Source organism: Rhea pennata, chromosome 5, assembly GCF_028389875.1.
Source record: "Rhea pennata isolate bPtePen1 chromosome 5, bPtePen1.pri, whole genome shotgun sequence".
NCBI lineage: Eukaryota > Metazoa > Chordata > Aves > Rheiformes > Rheidae > Rhea > Rhea pennata.
The window spans coordinates 27129228-27150871 of NC_084667.1; the positions used below are offsets into that span (position 1 = coordinate 27129228).

Consider the following 21644-nt stretch of genomic DNA (forward strand, 5'->3'; position numbering starts at 1 on the left):
TTGGCCAATTTTTCTGTTCTGCTTTCTTTTTACAAATTTCACATAGTTTAAAGGGCTCTCCTTCATTTTAGCGTGAAGGAGTAGAACTACCTCAGTTCATCAGCTATTAAAGTCTGTTTGTGTATTTTCAGGAAAGAAGAAAAGAATTTGAGAACAATCTCCAAAAGGCTGGTTTGGAACTAGAAACGGAAGACAAGAAGGTAAAACCAAAACAAAAAACAAAAAAAAGAAGGAAAATTAGAGCCGAAGAAATAGATCTGCAAATTATTAATAAATCTTTTGTTTTCCCCATGAGAAAAATTATTTTATAAGTGATTATAATAGTCAAAATACTGACATTTATAGATTTTGTTGACTTCCGTGAAACAAGCTAAATGTATCTATCTTTCAGTTATCTTTCCAGATATGTTCATAGGAGTTGTAAGAAGAAAGCTGTTTTGCTTCAGGAATAAGTGATTGCATTTGATTCTCTACCAAAAAGGAAGTGAAAAATAGCTGTGAATTAATTCAGTAATTCAGACCCAAGCAAATCGGAAGTATACTCACAGCTAGATTTAATCTCTTTAAGGCTCTTTAAAACTGAGTGAAGCAACTAGTGTCATATTTTGAAGTCCTGACCACTGGATATTGTAAATAGGATGAGGAAGAACCCTGATGTGACAACTTTAGGACATTTCATTAGTGATACTGTTTTGCTTAATATGTATGGACGGCACACAATCCTGACAGTCACAGTCGTCATCACATTTTTTTTTCCTTCTCTGCCAGAGATTGGGCAGGACAAAATAACTTCTGATGAGATTTAGACTTTTAACATTTACAGATAGGGATTCAGTGAGATGCATGTTAAAAATACTTGATTGCTGTAGTCTCTTGTGTGCATTATATACAATGTATGCAGAACAACACTCCGTGACATATGCTGTAGGATGGAAGGCTATGATAAGATTATTCCTCATCATACCTGCAAGGCTCTAACAGACTTTATAGGTCTTGTTGGTAGTAAGTTTTTTGCAAGGAGACTTGTAGGGTCTACCGTGTTATAGGAAAACTGCTTGCTTTGGGAAATGGAAAAATTTTACAGTGCAGCACAGTGGTGAGCAGGACATATGGGTCACCAAGGGGCGAGTGTCCTGACAGCAAACTATTCTATTGCCAATGCAGAATGTAATGTGGCGTTCAGGCTTCAGTGTGTGAGATTACTGTAGTTCTAAAATCCTTTGTGAGCTTTGTAATGCAATCATCTGTGTTGAGAATCGACCGATCAGATAAGCTTTTCAGTAAATGTATCCCCCCCACACACTTTTATTTTTAAGACTTGGAAAATGTGCAAAATGAAATAGATTTTGTGTAACAACTATTCTCATAAATTTTTGCAGTAAAATGCAATTTAGTCTAATGTCAGATGTAACTCTTTTGGGGCAGGAATCTGAAGATGGCAAAATTTATTTTGTGAAGATACATGCCCCATGGGAGGTTTTGATCACGTATGCAGAAGTGCTGAACATTAAAGTTCCCATAAAGGAAAATGATATTCCTTCAATGGTGGAGAACCCCTTGGATTGTATGCTTACACCATTCAGGCTTCCCGAGAAGGTGATGCATCCTGAACCAGATTATTTCACTGCACCATTCAGCAAGGAGAAGCAGGAGTTGTACCTCATTAACAATGAGAGCACTTTCTTCTCGCCGTCTATGAGAAACAGAATAGTACGTATATGAATTTGTCTATTTACGTTTACATGTAGATTTAGACTGAGTCATGGGAATATACATGCAGGAAAGGAACATATATAACAAAATCTTTGAGTAGATGTGCAGACACGTAGATGCAGATACCTGTGCATCTTTCTTGGAGTCACAGAATAATATTTGTTGGAATAGATTGGGACCTTTACAGGAAGGCTAGTTTGCCTTCAGCAGACTTGTACAGGGCACTCCTGGTAAGCAAAACTAGATAAATTCACAGATCGCATACTCTTTCCATCAGCCAGTATAGGACTCTGTTAAATGGCTTTAAAACGAGAGATTTGAAATGTGTGTATTTGAATCTAGGTTTATTATATTTTAACACGTTGCCCATATGGAACAGAAGAAGGGAAGAAAAAGTTTGGTATTAAAAGACTGCTAAATAATGGCACCTATTCAGCTGCATATCCTCTTCATGATGTAAGTACTTTAGTTTTCCCTTTCTTTGAGCGTTTCCCAATGTTTTTATCTTTACCTATAGTGAGACTCCTGTTTCCAGCAGAAATGAAAATGTACTCAAACTCTTTAACTTGTCCTAGAAATTAATTCTGTTTTATAATACACAAGAAATATCTGCCAGCCCTGCAATTTGGCTTTTATGTGCCAGAATGTTTCTTATGGATGATTCATATTTACTTGCAAATAATTTTAAAAAAATTAAATATGTAACTTTAAAATATTTTTAAATGTGGATACTTAGTCTTTTAATAAATTTTGGATTTCTTCATGCTTTCCTCATAGGTAAGAGGCATTCAAAACAAAGCCAAACAACATAACAAACTGAATTTTTAGCATAGCCAAATATTTTAAAGAGGCAGAGTTTTACAATGCAGAACAAAGTTACAAGATTTATCAGAAACAGTGTTTATTTTAACACATTTAATTTCTAGGAAACTGATGAAGTTGCAAAATTTTTCTTACTTTGGAGTGGTAGATAACTGGTGGTGATGAACACTGTGGAAGTTAGTCAGAATTTCATTTTTGCACACACTTGTATTACAGCTTTAGAAACCACAGCACTGAGCACTATATATTGCAGTACTTGGAGATATGAAAACTTGAATTTATATCCCCTAGTTTACATCTCAGCAAAAGGCTCTTGACTGTGAAATTTGCAATGACAGCCTGATTCTGAACTATAGATAACAATTTGCATTATTTTTAATGAAGGAGGAGTAAAATATGAGTTTCCTGTTTAAGGAAAGTTTGAGCTTCTGCAAGTATATAGAGTGTAAAGCAGCAAACAATTTATTTCAATGATCCACTGGAGCAAATGAGTATCACAAAGTACATGTTGCACCAGTGCAACATTCATGTAGCATAACATGGTGTGGTTACAGTACAGGTTGGATAAATGTCTAAGATTAATATCCTCTGAAAATGCATATTATCTTTAAAAACTACATATAGAGAAATGGTTCCACTTAAGTGCTGAAGTGCCGTAATAACTTTAAATTCAAAGTTACTTTAATTGGCCAAAGCTTAAGAGGGGCACCTCTTCATTAGCGTTCACTTCTTTTGGTGTAGTATTTGGGTCTGTCACTGAGATGTTTTGCCTTTCCTCTGATTTGCTCGCAGTGCCAGTACTGGAAAAAGGCAAATGATCCAAACTGTGACAGTGAGAGGTACACGCTGTATATGGAGTGGGCCCGTTTCTTACGATTCTACAAAGAACAGCCTTTGGACCTCATCAGGTAAAATACCATCTCAGAAGCAATTGTTGCATCTGAATTTTTATGCCTTTTAAGATTTGATGAGAAAGAAATACTTAATTGGGCACTAGGTCTGTGGAGTACATAGCAAATCTTCTTATAAGCAAGTGGAAAAATGTTTTTCCTCAAATCAAGCCCTGTTCAATCTAACCAGTGCTCTTAGGGTCAGATATTTTACGGGTAATTCAACTATAGATGAACACATATGAAGAATACCTAGTATATTACAGTCAAGATGCTGTGGCAGATATTTTTAAAGATGGAGCTGAAACTCTCAGATTTCAACACAGACTTGAAAACATTTTGATAACAGTCAGTTTGTGAAGCTTGACTCTTTATTCGGTATTGAACTCAATTTTAAATTAAACTTACTTAAAGCTCTTTGATTCAGCTCATATTCTTACTTAACAAATATGTTACTTTTTTCATGGGTTACCTTCGCTCCCTTTTTAAAACAACCAATTGTGTTTCTGTGATAAATAGCCCATTCATTCCAACTATGTGATCAGAACTATTGTACCCAGTTTATATAACTACTTTGAAAATCAAACTTGTAAATCTCTATGTATATTATCCTATAGGCAGGGGAAAGAGTGATTGAAAGCTGGAGCTGCTGCCAGAAAGAAAGAGTCAAAAGAGGCAATATATTTTGTTCATTCAGCTCATGTAACTCTTAACTGTGGCTGGATTCAAATTTTGTTTTTACCAGTGTACATTAATGGATTTGCTGTTCTGTTATGTGAGAATTTTGTGCAGTATTTCAATTTTGCTGTGGCCATTTTTCTCTATTATAACTTTAAACATTGCTTTATATTCCTATTAAATTGCATTTTTTGTATTCAGGAAGTACTATGGCGAGAAGATTGGAATCTATTTTGCCTGGTTAGGATTTTACACTGAGATGCTGTTCCTTGCAGCAGTTGTTGGCTTAATCTGTTTTCTTTATGGCTTGTTTACAATGGATGAAAATATGAGCAGGTGAGTGTAATATTGACAATCTCCTGCACTTGTGATGATAAAAACTAAGACTTACCTAGCAAATCAAGCAATGCAAAACTTCTATTTTTGTGGAAAAACAGATAACTTAACATGTTTTTAATCTTGGGGCAGACCAATTTGTTCTCCAGCTGTATTTATGGACTAAAATGGTGATGGACAGCTAATGTAGAACTGATGACTATAAATTAGTAAGACTCAACCTGTAGGCAAGAGGTGGTATTTTACTGCTATTTGGCAATAATTTTCTATATTGGAGTACCTGCAATATATAAGATCTTAACAAACTATTTTGAGAGATGTCAGTTGTATTCTTTCAACTATTGTTTCCTTCATCTTTTAAATTTTAATTTGTTTCACAGACTAGCCTGTAGACCTTTTGCGGAGTTAATGGGGATGAGAGTCATCTTTTTTATTAACTATCAAAAACATGAGGACAAGGTAGATCAGCAGTGTTTTCTCTTAAACATGAGTCCCTTATGTCATGCCAGAGTTTGCTAAAGTTTCTTTTGTGAATAATTTTGTATTTGTTTCTTCAAAGAATTGCAGGATTTGCAATAATCAGGGATTCGTCGGGGAGGAGGGTTGACACTATTTCTCTGCTCTCGATTCTTAATGAAAAGGCTTGCAGGAACTTTCTTCATTTTTAATTGTAAAAGATAATACAACAAATTAAAATTCAGAAACTAGCATTTGACTTAGCATTTATATTCTGTATAGATATACATCTGGCCCATTCTGTTGAATTATGTTATTTTGAGACTTGCATTATAGTTACCATATTCTGAATTCACCTGGATATACTGCTGTGCGTGTTCAGATTTCTCTGGGTATAAAGGAAACATATATAGAATTGTAAACTTTACCAACTGTAGGAATTAAATTCTGTATGTTTTAAAATAGGAATTCTTCAACAAGTAGATGAAAAAGCGTGTCAGATCGAAGTAGCATATTTTGCTGTAGATAGCAATGTTGAATTAATACTTTTGGCTTTAGAAAAGATGTGATGACCACTTTACTAGTCTAACAAAAAATAACACAGTTTGTCTCACCTGAAAGCTGTGTATGTGCAGTTCAGCTTCTTATGGACCTCTGATCCATTACTAAAAAAAAAACCACAACGCATATGTGAAGTGAGTTGCTAGTTTTCCTCCTTGTAGCTGCTGCTTTTTCTTGTCCTGATCTGACTCACTACAGGTCAGTGGATGTGACAGCTATGTGAACTGCAAGTGTTGAGCTTTGAACAAATGAAGCTCTGACATTGTTTTTCTAATATAAATATGAAACAGATACTGTAAACCATTTTCTTCTTTAGCAAAGAAATCTGTGACCCTGCAATTGGAGGAGAGATCATCATGTGCCCTCTTTGTGATCAAGAGTGTGACTACTGGAAACTAAATACCACCTGTGCATCTTCAGAGGTTTGTATCTGATTTTCCAGCCGTTGTCATTTTGCTTATGCTGAAAACTGTATTGTTACTGAACTCTTCCTGTGTGTTCTGTTTCAGTATTCCCATTTGTTTGATAATGTGGCAACTCTTTTTTTTGCCATTTTCATGGGCATATGGGGTGAGTACATTTAATAATAATAAGTTTCTTTGAAGTAATAAGGAGATCTTGGACAGACTGCTGAGGGACACTGGGGTGGGAAGAAGGGGAAGAAAATGGCTTTATGTTTTAATGATTTGTCTCAGATAGATACTTCTTGTATCTGATGAAAGAACAAAAATAATTTAAGGTTATCGAGTGATTAGATATTTAAAAAAACACCACCGAAACAAAAAACACAGTATGTAGGCTATCTAGGATGTCACTGAGCATTGTGTACTCCAACTACTACCATTTGTTTCTCTCCTTAGTAGCCTAACTAGAATGGTCCAACCACAGGTAGTCCTTATATGAGCTCTTCCTACTGAAGGAAGAACTCATAACTTTCTTGAGTTCTGCAAGTTATCAGTGCCCACATGAGGGAATAGAGGGCTTTTGTGTCCTTTCACTGGAGCACTACCACATTACCAGTAGCACTTCTAGGACAAGAATCAACTTCAATTACATGTATGCTTTGATGATGAAGAAATGGGTAGATTTCCTGAGACTTGCCATCAGGGTGGGTTCACATCAACAGATACTTGTTCAAACTTGTCTTGAATACATGTTCTTTTCTTGAATTCTATACGTCTTTATGGATTCAGGATAACATCGTTAGTATTTCTTACTTCCTCAAATACCTTGCCTACTGTTTAGGGGAAATACTGTATCAAATAACACAATTGAACAACAATCTGTATCCAAATTGAGGAGATAACACACACATTTGTTTTTCTATTTGTTATCAGAGTCACTAGCTTTTTCACAGCATGCTCTCAAAAAATCTTTAAGATGTTGTGTGCCTGTTTTCTAAACCTTTTGTGGTTTTAAGCACTCACCTTTTAGTGACATAGATTCGTCACTCAGGAAGTGCCAGCAAAAGATTGTAGAACTGCACAAGATAAAATTTCCAGTGTTTGTATAAACCATAACCTTTTGAGTTCAAATAAGAACGATCAGATTACCAAAGGCTTGCATTTTAAAATAGTTGATAAAAGACTTTTTTTAACATTGTATGGTATTACCACTTTCATAGTTGTTTGTTTTATATATTAAAAAGATCTCCATTGTATTTAAAAACAGTTCTTAAGCCAGTCTCAGTCACTTGAAAGGTATCAGATATTCACTGTCTTTAAAATGACCACAATATCAAATAATTATCAAAAAAGTAACAGAAGTATTTGAACTTAGTACTTTGAAACGGTTCTGCTTATCTGTAATACAGTTCATGTGTTACACATCTATACGCAAGGAATTAACTGAATTATCTCTTTTCTTTTGGTAATCTGTATTGATATTTATGCTTGAAAAATAGTTAAAGTGTAACTGAACATGGTTGTCATAAATATGGAAATAATCCATATCCTGTCTTGACATCTTCCTTTTCATCCGCTTCTGGACTTCAGATCATAAATACATTTAATCCATGTTATTTTTGTTATCTGTGAAATTTAATAGGTAGTCAATAAAAGTAGGTCACACTGTGAGAGCAAATAATGGACTGCAGAACAGGAGCTGGTACAGAGACAAGTTATTTAATGTAGGTAATAAACTTGTTCACATTTCCTAAAAGTTTGAGTGTTTTCCCCTTTTTAACTGTTTCTTAACATTTTCAAATTGCAGTTACTCTTTTCTTGGAGTTTTGGAAGCGACGACAAGCTAGATTGAAATATGAGTGGGACTTAGTTGATTTCGAGGAAGAACAGCAGCAGCTCCAGCTGAGGCCTGAGTATGAAGCCAAATGTACCCAAAAGAAGAAGAACCCCGTAACTCAGGTAATTAAAACATTCTGAATTGACATGCATGCAAATTCAATTTTGTGCTGAAAGACTTTAGGGAAGGGTTTGATAAAGTATGAGCATCTGATTGCTAGGTAGAGATTTGTGTGATGTGGATAAGCAGTGCAGCACGTATAGCTGAGGGCCTGCCCTGCTCTGATACTGTATCTCCACACAACTGTGTTTATGATCGCAAAGATCTTGGCTTAAATATGTAGAACATGGTGCCAACCACACCCTGTTGCAGGCTCACTGAACACAATAGAGTGCATTGGTTAACAAAGCAGAATTTGTAACACTTGCTGTTTTCTCACTGAAGGCATCCAGTTGGTAAGAGCTGAGGTTTGCACTCTGTGATTGACTAGTATCAGACATAAACTCTTCAACTGCTGAAAGCAGTGTTGGTTTGTTAGCATTGACTGGTACTGCAGCTAATAGCCCTGCCTTTCAGGGGTCTCTTTATCCTGGCACAGTGCCACAGTGGTGTGGCTGTACTGCTTTCCAGTCTGAAGTTAATTGTAACTGGCAATCAGCACTTCAGTCTGTTGCATGACAGGCATGCCCTATCTCTTAAACCATGGTTCTCCATGCAGGTGTCTCTTAGGTAGGCTTCTTGACCCAGAATAAATGAGTGTGTGTTCTTTTCCTCTGGGGTTTGCTCATAATTTTAATTAAATGATTTTAATTTCTACAGGAAATTGTTACATTAAATGAGGAATACTAAGGCACAGTTTATACTTTTCACTTTAACACCATCTTTACAGTGTCATTCACGTTTCAGCATAGCAGTCTCTGAAGTTTTTGTGCTCTCAGTAGAGCAATCTTACTCATCCCTACACAACATGGAAAGCAACAGTTGTCTTTATCTAGATGCTTAAGTGTGACATAAGCTGTGGTTTCACTTATGATTTCAAAACGTATTTTGGGGAGCACTTGTAAGAGGAAGGTTCAAGAAGTCCTCTCTCTGAAATCTAACTGATATACAATTAACTTGCTTAAGAGTTAAATAGTGCAGTTAATCATCTTCACTAAATCTTAATTTAGGTAGGAGTTACTTGACAAATTTAGGAACCAGATGGTTACATTCTAGTACATCTACTTCCTCAGTCAGAAGTATTTAAAACATCCTCCCTCCTCCTAGAACTGCATTGTGTACAAATAATCTGTTTGTACCAGTCATGAGTATAGTAAGGTAACACATTTCTTCAGAAAACAAATAAAAACTTGGACAGAGCATGGGAAACACCATTATTATACACACAGTAGCCTTTCAGGACTGTCTCCGTGATTAGGGTGTGTGTGTGTGTATATATACATATATATGTATATATATACACACTAATCTCATTTCTCATGAGTGTTTCTCTTTTCCCTTTCAGCACATGCAGCATTAATGTTGTTCTTATAACTGTAATTTGCATGCTCCAGTCACATGGGATCTTTAAAGATCATGCCATATGATTTTGAGTGTAGCTCTGCAGAGATACTACTTTCTACAGGCTCAGGAAAACAGTTTAAGGCAAATCATAATTTTGGACTAGCTAGTTCAAGTAACTGAAATCAGATACCTGCCTGTTGTGTGATATTTGCTAGTGTGGGTCTTGTTTGGCTAGGCTCAAAACCTCCATTTTCTTACATAGCTGCACAGTAACCAAAACCAGCTGAACCATTGTGGTTCTGCTGCAGTTGAAAGAGAGAGAACAGGGGAAAAATCACACAGGCAGTTCATGACCCTTGTGTCCTCTGGAGTAACATACTGCGGCAGAGCACAATCAGGTGAGGACAAGGAAGTAGTGGACTGATGCGTAGGCATACAGCATGGACCAAAACCTGCAGCCTGCTGAGGTGAATCAGCCACAGCAGATTACAGCCAAAGATGGCATTAGCTAGTCCATTTATGTTAGTGCTCTGGAGGAGGAGATTATTACCTCTGTAAGTGCACACAGATCCCTTAGGTAAAATGGAATCTTAATATATTCTTCTCATCCCAGACTGAAGTACTGATTTATAAAGTAAAAGAGGCAATCCATATCTGTTTAGTGTTGCTCACTATTTATGCATTGACAGTTACCATAGAAATTCAATTATTGGATAATCCTTTGTTTTATGACACATCACATTTACTACCTTAGTGGATTTTCAGAAGCTATGTGTTATAGGGTTTTGCAATGATCCTTTTCAATGCCCTGTTATAGCAAACTACACAGGTTAGCCACACTAATTTCCTTTCATTACACATTGTCTAATACTGAACATGGGAAAGGAGAATGTTTAAAAATAGATTAATTCTGTAGTCTGAAAAGATGTTATGGATACAAGTCACAGAGTTTACTGGTTCCAGGAAACTGCTTCAGTTAGAAAACTTCTCATTACTCAGCCATGATTCTAAGTTCTAGGTATGCTGAAATCACCGATCTTGAGATTTAACTGATAACTCATTTACTGTTGATTAAAGTATTGACATGGTACTTGCAGTGCTCAAGTATTTAACTAGATGATAGCTATATTTCATTTTTGCTGATTTTGATAGTGTCTTAATTTATGTAAATGACAAAGCATTCTATTCAAAATTAGGCTATGTCGCTGCACAATGTTATTGCCTACATTTTGTTTTTTAAGTAGAAAACTACGTGCTAAAATAACCTAGAATGTCTGCAACGTTTGTTCTTAATTTATATGAATGTACTAATTACTGGTCTGGCTACAGAATATTGCCATCAAAAAGGAACACTTATGTCAAATGATTGATACTGCTTGATTGTCTTGGAAATGTGCTGCTCAATGCGTCCATTGTATTCATAGTAATTGTGCCATGTTACACCAGTATGTGCAGCACAGTCTGGACTTCTGTATAACAGAAACTAAACTTGCTTCAAAAACATGTTACAGCATAAATATTTTCTGCTTTCAAAATAAGTATCTACAATTTCAAAATAGTCAGTTGTAGCTTACTTAAAATTGTGCTGGCCGTTAGTAATCAGGGCTCCTTTGTCCAAGAGTCCCATAAGCACAGTATGGTACTTTGTCCCAAAGTTTTATCAGCTTCAGATTTTTCTGTATTAAATTTTCTTCTTAGTTCTTAAGTAATCTCTTCTTAATGCATGTAATCTGATATTTTAGGAATTAGAACTGATTGCTAAAGAGAGAACTGTACACGAACGTGGAAAACTGTTCTTGTGCTATATGGGAATAGTCTTTTGGGTAAGACCTAGCTGCCTGATGCTGCAGCAGATACTGGCAACTAATGAATGTAACCATTTCTTCAATAAAAAGATAAATTGAAGGAGTGGAGGAAAATGCTTTCTGGCTGTGTGGAACAACATGGTACATTCAAGTAAAGGATGATTTGGAAAAAAAAAAAAAAAACTTCACATGCAGAATCTCTTAAGATTCAGTCTAATAACCTAGAGCTGTACAGCAGCTGACCTAGCATTACAATAAATATCTGTCCTGTTCATGTGATTAAGAAGTGGGTCTTTGTCCTTCAGACAGTGATTGATTTTTTTTTTGCTAAAGTTTAATTATTCTTTCCAGGTATTGTGTTTACTTTTAGCATTGTTTATGGCCACTTCTGTCCTGTTTTTTTTTTTTTTTTTTTTTTTTTATCAGCACATTCAAAATCATATTGTAGTTGCTCTTTTAGAGAGGGGATATGAATGGTTTTCCTCAGATGTGGTCACTTTCACACAGCTGTTGAGAGCTCTCTGTGCTGCTTGATATTAAGATTATGGATTTGTGAACTGTGCTATGCTTGCTTGACTGTTTCAGGAGATGGAGCCTTATTTGCCTCTAACTAGCCAGGCTGTACGATTCTGCATCTCAGGAACTACAGTGTTGTTCTGGGTGAGCATTTTTGGAATCATCACTTTAACATATATTAGAATTGCTGATTATCACTAATCATCACATTAACATATACTAGTGCATTTAACCTTCCCTTCTACTATTGTCCTATACGTTTCCTGCTGTCATGCAAAGTGCACTTGAATCCAGATGAAAGGTAAGACTGGAAATCTGTCATTAACTAGAAATGGGATGAGCCTTTCTAGCATATGGATAACTATGCTGCTACCAGATCATCTTGAAAAAATGGAAAGGCAAAAAAAAAAAAAAAAAAAATCCCTACAAAGAAATGTAACAGCAATTTAAGAGAAATAGCTATACAATGAGTTTACCAGGAAGCAGGCAATATAATTTAATGTGTCCTTTCTATCTTTATTTTTGTGAGTCTGTATTCTTCTGCACTATTTCTTTTTTTTTGAATATTGGTATTATATTGTCTTGCTTTTCCTGTGTTAACAAAATAATTTTGGTGAGTTTAATGTATCTAATAAAACAAGATGTTACCTGTGTACTTTGCATTTCAGTGCTGCTGAACTCGTGCTTAAAGAATGAAATTTTAAAAGTGTAAAGCATGATTCTTTACGTCTTATTTCCAAAGTTGCCCATATTAGCTATACTGAGCTGTAAGTATATTTTAAATCTTTGCCCTTTCCTTAGGTATCGCTCATTATAGCTAGCATGATAGCTGTGATCGTGTATCGTCTTGCAGTGTATGCTGCTTTTGCCAGCCTCATGGAAAATACTCAGACTTTAAAACCCATCAGTGGATTACTGACACCTCAACTGGCAACTTCAGTCACAGCTTCCTGCCTGAATTTTGTCATCATCATGATACTTAATTTCTTATATGAGAGAATAGCTGTCTGGATTACTGATATGGGTAAGTAGTGCACTTGAAGACAATACTCTCCAGGAGACATTACAGATAGAATCTGTCTAGAGGTGCTTGACGTGGCTGTCCTCACCTTGGGCACTCTGGGAGCATTATGATGTTTGCAGCAACTACTCGTTTGTATCCATGGCTATATGGAATGTGTTCCCTGCATTTGAGTAGTTATTACAAGCTAATTTCTCTTACTATAATGCTTGTATATATTAAAATTAGTCTCACAGAGAGGCAATTGTATTTCTGAACATTAATTAAAAATCATTTTGTGTTACATGAGATTCATCAAAGTGAGATGAAGCTGTCTTGATTTAGCAGTGTTTCAATTAGAACTCCTGAATGTTTATTAAGTAATATTCTTGGAAACAGGTAACAGCTTTTTGACAGCCATCTTGCAAGAAAAAGCAAGGCTAAATAATCGTGTCTTACTTCAGAGGAAAAGGTAGTAGATTAGGGGATAGGATAGTGTGTTGTCTCAGTACTACCTTCCTTAGCTATGGATTTACAGATCCAGAGTTACAAGATTTGAAGGCAGAGCCTGAGCAAATAGAGAAGCAGTCAGGCCCAAGATACTTTGTGGCTACAGCCATCAGTAGCATTGTCTTCAGCAGACTGCTTCCAGAGCTGATGGCAGACAGGGCAGAACCAGAAAGATCTGTTTGCTTAAGACCAGTTTCATACATGAGTCTTAGGATGAGAGCTTGAATGCTTGAAATATCCTTCCCTACAACCATTTCTGTGTATTTTGCCCTTTATGGTTTATACGTAGAAGTCACTGTAGATGCTGTATAGAGAGAAATTAAGTTTGTAGAATATTCAGTTTAGGAGAAGGGGAGAGCTGAAAAATATTACACGTTTGTACAGCTGTCAAAAGCAGTTGGATGATCTTTTTTTGAGTTCTTACAAGTGAAATTAACTCAGTAGAAGGCGTATGCAGAAACATAATAGGATGTTGCATTGACTTTATTTTGATTGATCCTGAACCATCTGTTAATTCTGAGATCTTTGTTGATTATCTTGCTAGACCAAATTTGACCAACGAAAGATAGAACAATAGGTAAAATTGCCACTAGAAAAATAAATAAGTAAAAGAGAAAATAATATTTTATGGCTTTTATATTTCTTGTTGAAGGGCAAAAATAAGAGCGGGAAGGCTCAGCCCTGTTACTTTGTTGCCTTTAAATGCAGGGTGTAAATGTCAACACTACTCTGTTTATCAGTTACAGATGGAAAACTTTACTTTAATGGGATTGCTGCCCTCCTGTGGCAGCCACAGGAGGCCGCACTCAGCTGATGTTTAGAGATAGTCGAATATGGGAGTAAAAAATACTGACCGTATTTGTCAGGAGTGTCTGTCCTAACTTCGTTCACTCTTGAATTCTTTAAAAAGGTTAGATCAGATTTTACTTTCAGACATACAGATACAGCCCACCTCTGGTATCGTGGACATGCTATTTGATGGAATCATCTGAATGGCTCACTGAGAATAGAAGGTATTTCAGTGAACCCTTGCATGTAGGAAGACTATACCTCACCTTTCTGAGTACTGCCTCCTGTATTGTACACTCTAAGATCAGGTTCCTAATATACCTTCACTAGTGCAAACTTAGGCCAAATTCAGAAGCGTGAATTTACTCCAGTATAAAATACCTTTAGCCTAAGGTCTGTTAGAGTCTTACCACATCAGAGGAACTGGAATTCTTGTGGTTTATTTTTTTTGCCATCTCTTCCAACTTGAATTGGTTATTTGCTATTATTTAACATGACATTTTACAAGTGATATACTTAGGGCTTCCTACTACTAGAAAAAGTAAGCAAAATAGAGAATGTGATTATGAGAAGGCAGCAAAATCTTAAGCAAAGGCTTAATGATGTTCAGTATCACCAAAGTTCCTGTATACTTCCCTCATGCTCCCCTACTGTGAGCCTTGTCTTTTGGAGGCACTGGGCCCTTCCAGTTCCTGCTGACTTCTATTGAAGTTGCACATATCCAGCACACTGAAACAGTATTATAGCAAAATTTTTCTGTATTTTGTGCATTGCCAAAACTAAAGCTCCCTATTCTAGGGGACACTGCTGGTTGAGTTTTGAGATAAGCTATTTTTAGGAACTGAAAGATGAGAGATTTTTTTTTTGAGTGAGGCAAGTGCTAGCAGGCAGTATGAAGGAGGGGAAATAGAAGCTGATAAACTTTTCAAGAATGAGTTCCACTTGCCTGCCTACTCAGAACATTGCATTGTAAATAAAGAGGAAGATGTCTGTGAACAGGAATACCATTTGCTGAGCTCTTTTCCTTTGGGATGTTAGGGCTCAGGGGGTGATGAGTATTTATGAATCTGTGTCCTTTTGAGGGCATAAAAAGAATAAAATTATTATATTCTGGTTTTACAGAGATTCCCAGAACTCATCTGGAATATGAGAACAGGCTCACTATGAAAATGTTTCTGTTCCAGTTTGTCAACTACTATTCATCCTGCTTCTATGTGGCCTTCTTCAAAGGGAAGTTTGTTGGTTATCCAGGTGCATACACGTACATGTTTAATCGCTGGCGAAATGAAGAGGTAGGACTTTATTGATGAAGATGGAATGAATAATAAACTAGTTAAATTATTCATCCCCTTCCACCTCCTGGGGCCATAAATTGCCAGCTGTATGCTTGGTTTGGAATGAGCTGGACCTTTTTTGGCCATCCTGAGGCTGATGAAGGGGTTTCCAAGGGCTCTTCCTGCTGTTGCTGTTTGTGGAAATATTGGTAGTGAAAACTTGTGATACTTGTCAAAAAGGTGAAGAAAAACCTCTAAGTCTTTGTTGGCCTCACTTCTGAAATACCAGTGGTTCTAGCCATATGTTTGAAAAGTGACTCTTTTTGAAGGTTGAAGAAAGCTAGTGTAAATGGAGATGGCCACTGGCTTCCAGGTATCTTCATTAGCTTTTTGAAGCACATCTTTAGAAACCATTTGCTAAGAGGCACCTCTGTAAGCTTTTGCTTTTTTCTCACCTCTCACATGCTACATGTACAGAGGTTAAATGTAATATTTAATGCTAAATATTGCTTGGAAGTCGATAGTGAAGAAAAAACTTGATGCAAAACAGAATGAAGTAATGTAGTGCAATAAGTAATTGAGTGTCTCCTAGTACTGGTCTGGCCACTAAATTATTAAAAAATAATAATAATAATAAAAATTAAAGACTAGAAATGTTAAAGTTAGTGTTATCAGCAAACAGCAGAGACCAGATACTGGCAGGTATTTAAATACCTCCAGTGTGGGAAAACCAATAAACAAAGCAGATGCTTGCTGTATCAGTGTTGATCTAGGTGTATTCACCTTGCTGGGGCAGTGGAGTTGCTGCTGCTGCGTGTGGTACTTCCCCATCTTGTGTATCTGCACAGTGGTCAGCCTAAAGCACCTGAGTTGCTCCTAAGCATCAGAGTTACACTTTTAAATGGTCTCTCTGCTTTAATGTGTATTGAAAGTACTGAGCTCACTGAGCCCTTAGGTAACAGCCCTCCTTAGGAGAAAATCTTAGCTGGAGTTCATGAACTTTTCTTCTGTCCTTTCTCTCACATCTACAAGGGTAGGATATGTTTGACCTGGGTAATGTCCATTATGATGTTACTGTTAACTCCTGATATGTCTTTATCAGTGTGATCCTGCAGGCTGCTTGATAGAATTGACGACACAGCTCACCATAGTCATGGCTGGCAAACAGATCTGGGGAAATATCCAAGAGGCCATTGTACCGTAAGTTATCCCCTCCACTAAGATGCCTGTTTTACAGACCTATGGAATTATTGGAAAGAATGATAATCAGTAGGTCAGATGAAGAACCAAATGAAGAAAGATACTGTATGTAAATTAACCACATCAATTCTGAAAAGTAGACTTGTTCATGATCTTTTGGGTTTTTATTTGTGAAACCGGGTTTGTAAAAGCACATTGCAATGAAGAGCTTGTTTAGAGAGAAAGGAATACTTGATCTACTTCCTCCATTGTTACCTTTTTCTGCAAATATAGCTGGATTTGTAACTGGTGGGGACGCCGGAAAGCAAGAAGTAATCCAGAAAATCTATACAGTCGCTGGGAGCAGGACCATGATCTGCAGATATTTGGAGCCTTGGGCCTGTTCTATGAATATCTAGAAATGGGTAAGTTAAAAATACACTTTTGGAATGAGGACAAACCACCTTTTACTGACACTTAAAGACAATTGTTTTTCAGTTATTTTTTGAGGGATGATGGCACCACTTCAGTCTGGTAAACAGTAGAGCATGAATTGCTGGAAATCATGAAATACTCCAGCCCAATAAACAAAGCCATCTATGCATCCTGTAATGCAGGGAGTTTCGTAGAAACACCACAAGAACTGTTTATTTCCCTCATTTGGCTGGTGAATGTTAGTGCAGCCAGCTCTGTCACTGTTCCCAAGCATGTTTTCTGCCAATGTCAGTGGAAATTCTAAGTGTGGAATGAATGCCAAATATACTGTAAGACTGTACTGCAGATATGAGATATAAGAACTGGATCAGAGGGAATCTATTTGGCTTTAGGTTTGCACTGATTAGTGCTTTGATGCAACCCAATAGACCAGCAGAGGGAGCATGAGTAACAAAAAAAGACTTTTCAAAAATGATGCTAACATGATCAGTGTAGGAAACTTGTTTATGAAACCCAAGAAATTAAAATTGGAAATTAGAGTCAAACTAAGTGTGAAATACCTTGGAAAAAATATGTCTACTAGAAGGACAAAATTTGTTGAAAGGGGCTCTCTTGTATTGTTTTATTTGCAGAGAAGTAATTTTAAGTGTTAATAGATTGCCTAGACCTATGCAGCTCTATTCCTGTCATGTAGCTAGTTCATACAAGGGCTATGGTGTGGTGATACGCGAAGGACAATCAGTTTTGTCACTCACGCCTGGTAATAGGTTTCCTTGCTGTTCATGAAGCAGAGCTGAGCCAGTACACACCAGCACTACTAGCTGAGCTAGTAAGACTTTTCTTTGAATAAGATAAAAAATTTATCACTGAAGTCATGAAAGATCAGATGACTGGTATGTGTGGAGCTATCATCCATTGCCTAAAGCAGACAAGATGTTCTGTTTCATTTTCTTTGTTTAAAATATAGTGGCAGTATTGGCTCTGCACTGAGGAATGTCACAGAATGATACAGAATGTATCAAAACACATTTCCTTTTGGTGGTTACTAAAGGAATCACTTGTGTATTCTGTTTGCAGTTTTAAAATTATGTTAAGACTCCCCACTGAAACTAATATGAACAAAATTAATATTTTGACTAAACCAATAACAGCTGGTAGAGCTAAGGTTGTTGTTGCTTTTCCTTTAGGAGTGAATTGATAGCAAGCTTAAAAAGCCAAAGGTTTGCTCTGCACAAATTTTATTTATTTATTCATTTTTACATCTACTCTCTCAAACTCAGAAATATAGCATATAAGCACATTCCTTTACAGTTACTTTCCATTCACTGGAGGAAAAATGCAGCTCCATGAAAAAAATCTGTATCCATTACTACTGGTCCTGTGACAGGACCCGCATGCCCCTTCCCTTTGGCTGCCGCTGAGGGGCAGCTGTGGGAGAGTAGGGAAGTCAACAGGCTGGGGCAGACTGGCATGTCACTCTGGGCAGGAGTGGAGATACTTTATTGTGCAGCTTGGCAGAAGTTTGCAGTGTGTCTGGTAGTGGTATCTTAAATATTCCATTGTCACCCTGAAGATTCTCTCCTTGGGGCAGATTTTGATAGTTTTCTTTTTTCTCTTGCAGTAATTCAGTTTGGATTTATTACTCTCTTTGTGGCCTCCTTTCCTCTGGCTCCCCTTCTTGCTCTAATGAATAATATTTTGGAGATCCGAGTAGACTCCTGGAAGTTAACCACTCAGTACAGGAGACCTGTTGCTGCCAAAGCGCATAGCATAGGAGTTTGGCAAGAAATCTTAAACGGGATGGCCATCTTGTCTGTTGTCACTAATGTAAGTAATTAAACTGTGCTAAGTCAACTTTGTATCATATTTTCAAAATTTACAGATTTAAAAATCAGCAGGCACTTTCTCTCCTTTGTCAGCAATACTCACTTTATCCCATACTGCCCTAGGAGATACGGGCATTTGAGTTTGGCAGTGTGTCTCTCAATCCACATTTTGTTGGGCCATAATCTTTCCCTCGTCCTTTCCAGTATTTTGGAATGGCGTGAGCTAGTCTGATGAAGTTTAGTTGGAAGCACCAAGGTTGTAGACAGGGAACCATAGGGATTAGCAGAGGTGGATTAATTCTATCAGTTGGATGATGTTTCTGTCTTGTTATTATAGTGTCTATAATGTATTAAAAAATGCTACATCTGGTATTCTGTCTTTAATAGAATGTAAAACAGTCTTCTGAGCAGAATAATAACTCTTTTTAATACAAAATAAACTGTAGCAGATCTACAAATGTCTTAGGTAGCAAAACTGCTTGCAGCTGTTGCATAACTAGCAAGATACCCGAGCATTTTGAGTTTCTCGCGTTTTTAGACAGAATATGTTGGTAGCCATTGTTTCTTTCTGAAATGCAGTTGGAGAAAATGGCTCCCCTTCTTTCATAAAATAACTTAGTGATCACACACCAGACTCGAGTTCATCTTTTCTCACAAGAATTCAAACCCACATGTCTTCCTCTCAGTGCTGTAATCACTGATAGAAGATGGTTTGATCTGAGGATGGGAAGTACAATGAATTAGTTCTGTATTGCATAAAGTAATTCATAATTTATTAAATGGGAAGGAAAGGAATGCTTTCAAGTCAAAACACTCATCTAGGGAAGAAGATTTGGGGGTTTCAGTGCCTCTTCCAAAGACTATTCACGTATTTTATTCACTAAATATTTAAAATTAGCTCTTCCTTACAGTAAAGGCTAGAGCCAGCTCCTTTATCAAGGCAATGATTGCGCTCACCCTTGCTAAGTGGATCCTGGGTTATGTCTCAGAGTTACAGTACTAAAAGCCTTTTATTAATCTGCTCACAAGTTTTGTGTGGTGGTACTTCAATTTCTTTTTCTGATTTCTTTTTCAGGCTTTTATTGTTGCTTTCACATCAGATATGATTCCTCGTTTAGTTTACTACTATGCTTATTCTACAAATGAAGACTCACCTATGTCTGGATACATAAACAACAGTTTGTCAGTGTTTCTAATCTCAGACTTTCCTGGCAGAAACAAGCCAAAAATGAATCCAGATGATTTTGTTGTATGCAGGTTCGTGTTGGTATGATAATAAGCACTTTGTCACTATCTGTTTACAATAAGCTGTAAAAAGTCAGTGCAGATCTAAATAGTCTAATAGAAGATAAATGACACAATTCTCAAGTGTGAAAGATACTGTTTAAGCTATTAACAAGACAATGTTTGAGGTAGTAAGAGATCCTGCCAGTAAGCAATGAAAAAGTCACCTTTTTATTGTTCATTTTATTTATTCATTCACTAGTATGAGAATTTGTTTCTTTCTTAATTGTGCTATTGATTTTTGAGTGACAGAGGAGATTTATGTCCCTAAGGTTGCGACTTGAGCCTATATTTTAGAATGTATTTAGCTACCATGCTTAAGTGGCCAAGGAAGCTTTATTAAGGGGCAATTTACACTCCAAAGCAGAGGCACCATTACTGAAAATAAGATATGGTCTTTAAAGTCAAATGTCACTGTGCAATATTCTCACTTTTACTGAGAATCTGGAACCATTCATTTTCATGGGAGAAAAGTCCTTTCTTGCTGAAAGAAAAATCAGAAGCTTCTAGAAGAAGAATTGAGAGACAAGGTTAGAGAAATCTGTGGTAAAGGGAAAACACTTCATATATTGTAGAGAAAAATCCTTTAAGAAGCCACAGTCCTGTGATGTTTTAGCTTTAAAACTTCAGGAGTTCTGTCTATATGCTGAATGCTGAACACATACTCAAGACTGCCCTGTGATTGAACCCAACATTTGTCCAGTACATAATCTGTCAACTTCCATTGCGTTTATTCAACATTTGTCCATCAATGTGTACTACATTGCATCACTCTATCCTGCATTATTTGACCAAGACCTGAAAACAAAAGTAACCTATGTGTAAAATTGCACTTCTTGCCCATCCTCCTCCATGCTCCATTGCTGTGAATGAGGATGTTTAAGCAAACATTAGATAGAAACAAATTATGAGAGCCAGCCTTTTTCTGGAAAGGAAGCAGACCATTTAAAACAAGATGAAAAGGTTTCTTAAATGACAGCTGTATTTGCATGTAAGTGTCACTGAGCTTGTAGTCTGTCTTGGACTGAATGTGACATTTCACCTTTACGTGTCTTTCTACTGAACAGGTACAGGGACTATCGATACCCTCCAGATCACGAGAGGAAATATTTACACACTATGCAGTTCTGGCACATTCTTGCTGCAAAAATGGCCTTTATAATTATTATGGAGGTATGTTCCCCACATAATTTCTTTCTGAAATTAGTGCTAAAGATTCTGTAGATAGTTGTTAATACTACAGGAGCTAGAACTGCTGAGAGTACAAAGTAGTTGCTTCCTTAGGTAATATCAAATATTCCATGTCGAAAACAAGTATAACTCAGTCTTTTAGCTTCAGGAAGTTAATCTCAAAGTAGAAACAGCGAAAATAGCTTAAGAGACAGATGGCAAGAGCCATGAACCGCTAGGACTAGCACTTGAGCTCCTATTGGTTTCCTTAGAATGCTGTATGTGAGACAACTGCTATACAGAATCCTGAAAGCATTTTTGCAGTCATCAATGTGGGATAAAAATAGCTAAATCAATGATTTGGATAATTGACTTTTGAGTATTAATCTGGTGTTTTGCAAGTTCTGAAGAGAGAATTAGGCTGTTTAAGGGTTATGCTTATCACTTTTCCTAATGTATCTTACAACTTCTCAAAAGCTGCGCATTTGAATGCACATGGGAATGTGAATTTTCTAAGAAAACACACAGAGATATTAGAAGCAATGCTGGGGATTCAAAACCTGACATTTTTCTCTTGGATTTGCTAATTAATGCAATGGTTTAGAATTAAAACTTCACCATAAAAGAAAGGGTTTAATCTTTGTGCGCATCTCAGG

At 36.7% G+C, this 21644-nt stretch overlaps 1 protein-coding gene across 5 annotated transcripts in view; it reads left to right on the forward strand.

The window, feature by feature from the left end:
- The window catches only part of ANO5 (anoctamin 5), a 56077-nt gene that overhangs the window by 30604 nt on the left and 3829 nt on the right, over positions 1-21644 (forward strand). For all 5 annotated transcript variants that reach the window (XM_062576261.1, XM_062576262.1, XM_062576263.1 and 2 more), the window contains 16 exons: positions 132-200; positions 1426-1710; positions 2056-2169; positions 3328-3443; positions 4305-4439; positions 5773-5878; positions 5966-6026; positions 7668-7819; positions 11591-11665; positions 12323-12545; positions 14943-15112; positions 16197-16294; positions 16568-16698; positions 18330-18535; positions 19610-19791; positions 20886-20991. In XM_062576261.1, the coding sequence (XP_062432245.1) occupies positions 132-200; positions 1426-1710; positions 2056-2169; positions 3328-3443; positions 4305-4439; positions 5773-5878; positions 5966-6026; positions 7668-7819; positions 11591-11665; positions 12323-12545; positions 14943-15112; positions 16197-16294; positions 16568-16698; positions 18330-18535; positions 19610-19791; positions 20886-20991 (2229 nt within the window). The remainder of the gene's footprint in view (positions 1-131; positions 201-1425; positions 1711-2055; positions 2170-3327; positions 3444-4304; positions 4440-5772; positions 5879-5965; positions 6027-7667; positions 7820-11590; positions 11666-12322; positions 12546-14942; positions 15113-16196; positions 16295-16567; positions 16699-18329; positions 18536-19609; positions 19792-20885; positions 20992-21644) is intronic.